Below are 8,411 nucleotides of genomic sequence, written 5' to 3'. Positions count from 1 at the left end.
GGGGGGGGGGGGGGGGGGGTTCACAATCCGGGCCGGGCCATCTTTGTGTACGCGCGAAAATGTTCGGCACCCTCTCGCTGTCGTGCGCCACGTGCGGGAGTCTTTTTCCCACGCTTTTTCAAATTCGCTCCACCAGCAAATCAGAGAGACGAGAGAGAGAGAGTAAGACGATCAACCACACATGCAAGGAGCAGTCTCTCTGTTGTCGGAGGCGACGAGGTAAGAACACGTTCCGGCCAAAAGTCAGGTCTGTCTGTCATGCTTGTATGACCCTTTTGAGGTTTTGGATACAAGTCGGACGGCAAGTAGAACAGGTGATTCGAAGGGTGGAACAAGGAGAGGATGCAAGTTGTTGCGTGGGTGGCGGATGGCTTTTCTTTTTGACGTGGGCAATGATGCATGCCGGTGTATGCACTGGGTTGTGTCCTCGCAGCACGACAAGCCAGCTCCGTCTAATTTCGGTAGGTCTCGACGTTGTCGGATGGATGGCTCTCTTGTCGATTCTCACGGACTGTTTCTTCATGACACCCGTGCTCGTTGGTTGTGCGGATCGCCAATTAATTCCCATAGTCATCACTCCGGATGGGAGACACAGTGTAGAACTCAATTCTTTTTTCACCCTGACGATCATTAAACGCACAAATTGATTCATTTTTTTTGGCATTTTTTCAAGTCGACTACGCAGTCGCTAGCAAAAAAAGACACAAACTCCGCTCCGAACACACACCGGTCTAGGCTAGCAGTCACAGCAAGTTGCCCTCAGCTAAGACCACTCTAAGTTCACTCTGCCTATCGACGAATGGTTCACCTCGGGAATCAAGGGCTCCTTCGGATGTGTTATCAAGTGTTGACAGACAGATTGATCTCTGGAGAGTGGATGGTAGAGCGGGAGGAGAGGAGGGTCTAGACGCTACACTGAATTTCTGATCGACAGCGACCAGCCGGCGGGGATAGAGGTTCAATTTCCAACACACACACGCGCACACACTTCATGCAGCCGTGCTGACCGACATCGGCTCTCTCGTGACCGCAAACCAGTTTTTCACCCGAACTGCCCTTCCCCATCAACGACGTCGAGTCTTCTGTTTTGTCTGGTTGTCTCGGTTGAATACGTAAGAATCAACTTGACATGGGTTTAGAACGCAAAGGTCGACAGCGGCAAAGGATGATGATGCTCAAACCTTGCTCAGGCAGCTGTGTTGATGGGAGGGCGGCAAACAAGACAGAAATGCAGGAGCGGCGTTTGGTAGTGAAACAACCGCAGAGAGAGCGCCAGGCACACGCGCCGCTCAATTCAACATCTGCACAAGCGCAGCAGAGAGTGCCAATCAAAAATCCCATTTTTTTCTAAAAAGAAAAAAAACATGTACCTGCATCTTGACACGCGTTCACCTGCTGATGGCGCGCTGCCATCCCCATGATGAAGGAGATGCTTGCATGCTCAGCCGCTGTGCGGCGATGGTATAGGCAATGAAAGCCATCAAAGGAAGCAAACCATCGATCCGGCAAGGATATGCGATATGATCTTGCTGAAGGGAGTTGGAGCGAGGGATGCAGATGGGACCATGTGATGGGGAGGTGCGCCACTTTGTAGGCAAGCCTATGTACCGATCGGATTCCGATTTGGTAGGCAGCAATAATACGAATAATAGCGGCGGGATGCAGTGGACGACAGACAAGCGACAAGGCCCATGAAAGCTGTGGGCGGTGTGTGAATTCTAGGTTGACATGACAAGATCCATCCCAAAGCCAATTTACACAGTCAAGCCGAGTGACAGCGAAAGAGAAAGAAAGAGTGGGAGAGAGTGGGAGGAAGAGAGAGTGAGAGAGAGTGAGGAATAGTGCTGTCGTGCCTTAATTTGCGTATATCCGCCATCACATTGTTCTTGTTGATTTTCTTTTTTTTTTCCCGTTCAATGTCGCTGCTGCTGTCGCGTTCCAGCCGCCGAGACCGAGGGTGTGATTTTTGGGACAGTGGTGTAGTGCCTTGCTGACTGTCGGTGTCCGGTGATTTGGCGGTTTCCAATTGTTTGGCTGCTTTCTCGCCGTCTGCGCTTTTTCTCTCAGTCGCGCTGTGCTGCTGCGTTTGGGAATGAGTGTCGGTGTGCCTGAGCGGGTGCTGTCGGTCGCCGCCGTCGCCGGTGTTCGCCTCCTCTGTGCTACCATTGCTCCGTTTCCCTCTTTCTCGTCATCATCATCGACCTATACCATCCGCTGCTTCGACGTCGTAGACATCGTCTGACACGACGACACCGACGAAGACGATCTCCCCAACCCCAGTGTGCATCCGACCCTCCGCCGCCACTGTGACTGCCACTATCACCATCACCATTTAACACCGCCACCTAGCGCTCCTTCTCTTTGGTGCCACCGGTTCTGCCAGCTCGCTTCCTACGGTCTTCTTGATCCACGCATCCACATACATCAGCCTCCCAATAGATGGCGCTACCCATCACACGGCCTTTTCCGTGATTTCCTTTTCCTTTCCATCGGCCAACCAAGTCACACGGCCAATGCAGCAGCAGCAGCAGCGTTGCCCTTTGTAGCACTCGTTCACAATCCTTCGTCTAGACTTGACAACTGCCCACTCCTCCTCCTCCTTCGCCACTTCCTGCTTTCGCGTCTCCCGACGAGACCCGCACAGCCACGATGAGTGCGGACTCTCTCTACCAAGTCCACCCATGGTGGCAATCCCACATCCAGGATCCTTCCGTGCGCATCAACAACGACACAAACACCACCGACACTTTCCAACGCGAGAGCGTCGGCACCGTCGGCAACAACATCGACATGGCCATCTGCTGCGTCTCCTTTGTCGGCGCTCTTGCCATCATCCTGCCCTACATCTTCAACAAGAAGAGCCGCAAACTCCGCCACGTCCTCATCCTCGGCCTCGCCACCAGCGACCTCGTCACGTCCATCGCCATCATCATCACCACCGCCTGCCTCATCGCAAAAATCAACCTGGTGCGCGAAGACGGCGCCTGCACCTTTCTAGGATATATCCTAATCAGCTCCATCTTCTCGCAGCACCTCTGGAACTTGTCCATCGCCATCGTCACCTACATGATCTTGGTTCATCCCTTGTCCTCCTTCACCTTGACCGTCGAGAGGCGCGTACAGTGGCTCTGGCCCTCCTTCTGGGTCATCTCCTTTGTCATCGATGCCATCCCCTTTGGTTTCGGCGGCTTCGGTTTCCGAGGCGGCTACTGCGCTCTCACCACTGGTTTCTACTTTTCGAGTATCTTCCAGTTTGTGCCGCGAGCCATCGTGTTCATCGTCATTCTCTGCCTCTACACCCACCTCTTCTTCTTCCTTCGAAGGACCAACCTCTTCAAGAAGGCACACACATCCAACTCGCTTAGCCAAGGACAGAGCCGTCACAGGTCCCAGGCTGCCGTTCAATCCAAGCCTGGCGACACGCTCCGACGCATGTCGCAACATGATCACAACTTGACCACATCCATGGGTTTCAACGACACGCTCGGTGCGTCTGCTGACGATGCGAGTCCCACGGTCAAGACTCACTCTCCCTCGGGCGCCTCGTCGGCTGCTGCTCATAGCAGAAAGACTTCCTCGGGCAGTCGCGTCATTACTCCCGTGCTCAACAAGGACGACCCCAACGCGGCCACCCGCCGACGTTCGTCTTCGCTCGGCGAGAAGGAGAGCAGCGTCGAGATGGCTAACCTCGAGTCGGGAGCGACGCGTGGCAAGGGCTCGGGTGATGATGGCGTGGATCCTGGGCTGTCGGGTCTGTTGACGTACAGCATGAAGCAGACCGACGCATCGCCGCAGCCTGCGACGTACGGTCTGCTGGATGCCAACTACTCGATGGCGCCACGTCGTACGCTGCCGAGCGATCTGGACATTGAAAAAGCGAATGCGTCGCGCACCTACGACAGTTCGAGCCTCAGTGCGCCCTCGCCGTCGGATTCGTCGTACGCCGGCACGGGCGGTGCAGCCACCATGTCGACGCGTGGCTCTGCAGCACCGCTCAACGCATCCTTTGCACCGAGATCTTCCCCGACTCTGGCGGCGAAGAGACCGTTCACAGCCGAAGCGGCTTCGAGCGTCGATGTTGGTGCGACAGCCACGCCTAGGCTCGGTGGAGCGGCGCAGCGACGTGCATCCGCCGGAGACTCGCGCTACCACTCTGCTCCCAGCGACACCTCGGACAGCTCAACGGGCGATGTGGAGGAACCGTCGTCGCACATGCGTCCGCGAAAGGACACGGGCGACTTTGAAATGATCTCTCCGCCCATCGAGCACCTGCGACACAAGGCGGTGCCGGCGTCGGGCGCTCGCGCGTATCCGCGCTTGGCGGACATTCTCGCCATGGGGGAGGACGATATGGCTCGAGCGCGTCGAGGCGGCGGCGGTGGGTTTGCGGGAGAGAGGAGGTCCAGCGCGGTGCAGATTCTTCCCGGAGAAGTGATGGTGGAAATGCCGAGCAAGGAAGCCTTCGAGCAGCAGCTCGGGGATGACTGGAACTGGGGGATGAACGTCACCGCTGGCGAATCGAAGCATCCTCACCACTCGCGTCATCGCACCGCCAACGCGGACGGTATCACCACCGGCACCTCCTCCACCTCCTCAGCGGACGAAAATGGCGTCGACGCAATCGGATCGACGCTCAACCGTCAAGCTTCCCTCCTCCTTCTACTCTACCCTGCGGCGTACTGTTTGCTGTTCAGCATCAGTATCGCGCGTCTCAGCGTCGACTTGGCCGACCCAGGGGCTAGTGTGCGACGATCGCACGATGCGCTGCACAGTCTCAGTCGCTGGCTCATCTTTGCTCAGGGTGCGATCGATGCGCTGATCTTCCAGTTTGTAGAGCGACAGTTCAGGCAGAGGATGAAGCGGAGGAGGAGACGAGCGATGGGCGAGAGGGTCGAGGATAGTTTCGGGCTCAAGGTGGGGAAGAGGATCGTGAGGAGCTTCCAGAGCAGGTCGAGGGGTGGAGGACGGGAGGAGGAGAAAGGGCAGATTGTGACGATCGGTGGTGGAAGAGCCTAAGTTATAGCTAGCTCATCACATGGTGTAATTGTACGAAGTAATGGAATTCATGCGAATCATGTTTTTTACAGCATTAGCAGTTAGAATGTTTTGTGCTTGGTGCGTCTGTCGGGAGCGATGAAGCCGATCAAGCCTACACCGCCGAACACGGTGAGGTAGGTTCCTATGCTGCCCAGGACGGCGCCTGTCCAGCCGATGACCTTGATGTTCTGCGCGCTCCACTCGTCGGCTCTGGTGGACAGCTGGGCGAGGTACTTTTGCAGACTTTCGGCGGTCTGTTTGCTGCTGGATTTGGAGGAGAGGATGTCCCAACTCTTCTCGCTTGTCCAGAGGTTGTGTGGGATGGAAGCGAGATCTACGCCTGTGTACTTGGCTGCTTGGGCGAGACGTTGTTTGACGCCTACCGCGGGAGGAGCTGGTGCGCCTACGGGACTCAACGTGATCAACAACACCGTCCATCCGACAATGATACACCCTGTCAACACCGGAATCGCACTTCCCAATCTCTCATCCCTCCTCCACTCTACATAATTCACCGCAAAGCCTCTCGCCGGCAACAGTATCACGTAGGTGAACATCAACACCGTCCCCGCCAACAACGCCAACGACAACGCCGCCAGCTTGGCCGAACTCGACGACAGCACACCTAGTGAAAGCGCATCCGAGATGTGCTGCGGTACCTGGAAGTAGAGCATGAGGACGAGTCCGATGGAGAGGTACTTGAGCTGTTTCCAGAGGTTCGCGATGGATTTGGGGTTGGGAGAGGTGTCGATGACGGTGGCGGTGGTCGAGGCTGTGGAGGAGGTGGTGGATAGTGTGGGTGATGATGGGGGGATTGGATGCGACATTTTGAGAGTGCGGATGGATGGTTGGACGAGATGGTGGTTTGGACGGAACGAGGGACAAGGAGTGGGAATGCAGAGCGTTGAGCGGAACAGAGTGTTGGCGTGAACCGTTGCAGATCAGTGAGTGTCCCGCATCCACAACGGCAGCCGCACAAACACACAGAATTGGGCGGTCGCATTCCGAAAAACGTGGGAGCCGACGTCGTCAAATCTAACAATGTACGCTTCTCACTTCTCACGCAATTGCATCGCCGATAAAAGCGATTCCTCAACGCACAGACTTTTTTCTCCGGCAGTGATTGAGTCACTCTAAATTTGTGTAGCCGGTCGGTCGGTCGGTCGGTCGGTCGGCGTCCACGTTCTTCCAATCTTTCTCTCCTCACTCTCACCTTCCATCTACACTCATGCTCCTTTCCATCATGGCCGAGAACGATCACCTCCTTCCGCCACCCGTCGAGATCCCAGGCCCCACCTCTCCCCAATCCATCCTCCTCGCCGGTCGACAACGCTACCTCCTCTTCCCTCGCTTCACCCTCGAATCCGGCGTCACCCTCCACAACGTCCCCGTCGCATTCAAGACATGGGGCTCCCTCTCTCCAGACACGAAAGACAACGCTCTCGTCGTGTGTCACGCGCTGACGGGCAGTGCCGACGTCGAAGACTGGTGGGGCCCGCTGTTGGGTGTGGACAAGGTGTTTGATTACTCGAGGTTCTTTGTCGTGTGCTGCAATGTGTTGGGCAGTCCGTATGGAAGTGCCAGCAGTTGTACGCAGGCTGGAGGGGAGACCGACTGGGCCGAGGCCGTGAGGGAGGGAAAGTTGCAGGAGGTAAAGGCGGAAAAGGCAAAGTGGAAGGGCGAGGGGTGGTGGGGCCCAGAGTTTCCCGCGACCACGGTGAGGGATGACGTTAGAATTCAAAAGTTGGTATTGGAGTATCTGGGCGTGGAAAGCGTCGCAGCTGTCGTAGGCGGCAGCATGGGTGGAATGGCAGTCCTAGAATGGCCCTTGGTATTCCCCACCAGATGGCCAGGAAAAGCCGACTCGAAACAGCGATACATCCAAGCCCTCGTACCACTAGCCACCTCGGCAAGACACTCGGCGTGGTGCATCTCGTGGGCCGAAGCTCAACGTCAATCCATCTACTCCGACCCCGCCTTCAATCACGGCTACTACCATCCCACCGAACCACCGCGCAACGGTCTCAGTGCTGCCAGGATGGCTGCGCTGCTCACCTACCGCAGCAGAGACAGTTTCGAGTCTCGCTTCGGTCGCAGAGTTGGCAAAGCGCTCAAAGGTGGCGGTTCTGCCGCTGCAGCTGGCCTGCCGGCAAAATCAGAAGAGGAAGCGTCCAAACAGCAGGATCATCACCGACGAACCTCTCTCGCAGAAGACGCCGCTGCAGCGCACAACGAAGGAAACCTCTCCCCGCGCGTCAGACCTTATGGAAGCAACTCTTCACCCACCTCTAACGGGAACGCTCCTTCCAGCAGCGGATACTTTCCTTCAAACACCACCAGATCCAACGGACCTTCACTCTCACCGACCGCAACCACTCCACCCGTACCCCCCACCCCGCATCCACCCACCGAACTCTCCGACGAAGTCATCACCCTCCCCCCACCTACCTCTCGCCTCATCGAACCATTCTCCCCCTCCACCGCCCCGACCATCTTCTCCGCCCAGTCCTACCTCCGCTACCAGGGCGACAAGTTTGTCAACCGATTCGACGCCAACTGCTACATCCACCTTACGCGCAAGATGGATTCCCACGACGTGGCCCGTGCTCGTTTTCCCTCCCTTTCCTCTCCTGAGGAAGAAGATCAGGCGTTGGTCAGCGTTCTGTCTCGACTCTCTTCGAGCGTACCCACTGCACCGCGCGTGTTGGTCGTGAGTATCGAGAGCGACGGCCTGTTCGCCCCACCCGAACAGGTGCTCATCCACAAGCTCGTGGAGGGCAGCGAGTTCGTGAGCGTCAAGAGCACAGATGGACACGACGGGTTCCTGTTGGAGTTCGAACAGATCAATGACGGGGTAGGGAAGTTTTTGAGGAGCACGTTGGGGGAGATTTATGCGAGGCAGAGGTCGGAGGTCGTACAAGGGAAAGCGGACGAGGTGAAGGAAAGCGTGTTTGGCGAGGTGGAGGATGTGACTAGGTGGTAAGATGTACAGCATCCGGGCTACCAACCCGCATCTCCAGTTCTCGTCGGAACGTAAAGGAGCAGAACGCATCCCAACTGCACCGCTCTTCCTTCGACCGTTACTTCCTCGACTAGAACACGCCAACGCATCCCCCAACCTGCACCCTCGCCATGTTCAAAACCCAATACGTCGCAATCCGTCCAAACTACCACTCGTCCATCTCTTCCAAACCTCAACGTCTCCGCATTCACTCGCCCAAAAGCAACTAGGTCCAACCGCAAAACCCTTTCCCGTAAAAAACTCAGCGCATCCAACTGTGCCTACTTACACATTTCCGCATCCAACTGCATTTCCTCCGTTGTCTCAGCTATCCCGCATCCAACTGCAACAAAACAACTACTGTATTTCCAAT

The 8,411-nt window shown here is 56.5% G+C and overlaps 4 protein-coding genes across 4 annotated transcripts; 3 read left to right on the top strand and 1 right to left on the bottom strand.

Annotated features, from left to right (window-relative positions):
* Positions 1-59: 59 nt before the first annotated feature.
* PHSY_001454 (hypothetical protein) lies at positions 60-2,242 on the top strand (the record flags this gene model as incomplete). The annotated part of the gene is made up of 2 exons (XM_012332084.1): positions 60-247; positions 2,068-2,242. 2 exons carry the CDS (start codon positions 60-62, stop codon positions 2,240-2,242), a joined length of 363 nt encoding a protein of 120 aa, XP_012187474.1.
* A 407-nt stretch (positions 2,243-2,649) lies between these two features.
* PHSY_001453 (hypothetical protein) lies at positions 2,650-5,016 on the top strand (the record flags this gene model as incomplete). The annotated part of the gene is made up of 1 exon (XM_012332083.1): positions 2,650-5,016. The coding sequence occupies one exon, from the start codon at positions 2,650-2,652 to the stop codon at positions 5,014-5,016; it is 2,367 nt and encodes a 788-aa protein (XP_012187473.1).
* Positions 5,017-5,096: 80 nt separating this feature from the next.
* On the bottom strand, positions 5,097-5,864 carry PHSY_001452 (hypothetical protein; the record flags this gene model as incomplete). The annotated part of the gene is made up of 1 exon (XM_012332082.1): positions 5,097-5,864. One exon carries the CDS (start codon positions 5,862-5,864, stop codon positions 5,097-5,099), a length of 768 nt encoding a protein of 255 aa, XP_012187472.1.
* Positions 5,865-6,280: 416 nt separating this feature from the next.
* PHSY_001451 (homoserine O-acetyltransferase) lies at positions 6,281-8,020 on the top strand (the record flags this gene model as incomplete). Its single annotated transcript, XM_012332081.1, has 1 exon — positions 6,281-8,020. One exon carries the CDS (start codon positions 6,281-6,283, stop codon positions 8,018-8,020), a length of 1,740 nt encoding a protein of 579 aa, XP_012187471.1.
* Between the last annotated feature and the right edge of the window lie 391 nt (positions 8,021-8,411).

The sequence above is a fragment of the Pseudozyma hubeiensis genome (assembly GCF_000403515.1).
Source record: "Pseudozyma hubeiensis SY62 DNA, scaffold: PHS15, whole genome shotgun sequence".
Taxonomy (NCBI): Eukaryota; Fungi; Basidiomycota; class Ustilaginomycetes; order Ustilaginales; family Ustilaginaceae; genus Pseudozyma; species Pseudozyma hubeiensis.
This window is presented reverse-complemented; position numbering and strand designations above follow the sequence as displayed.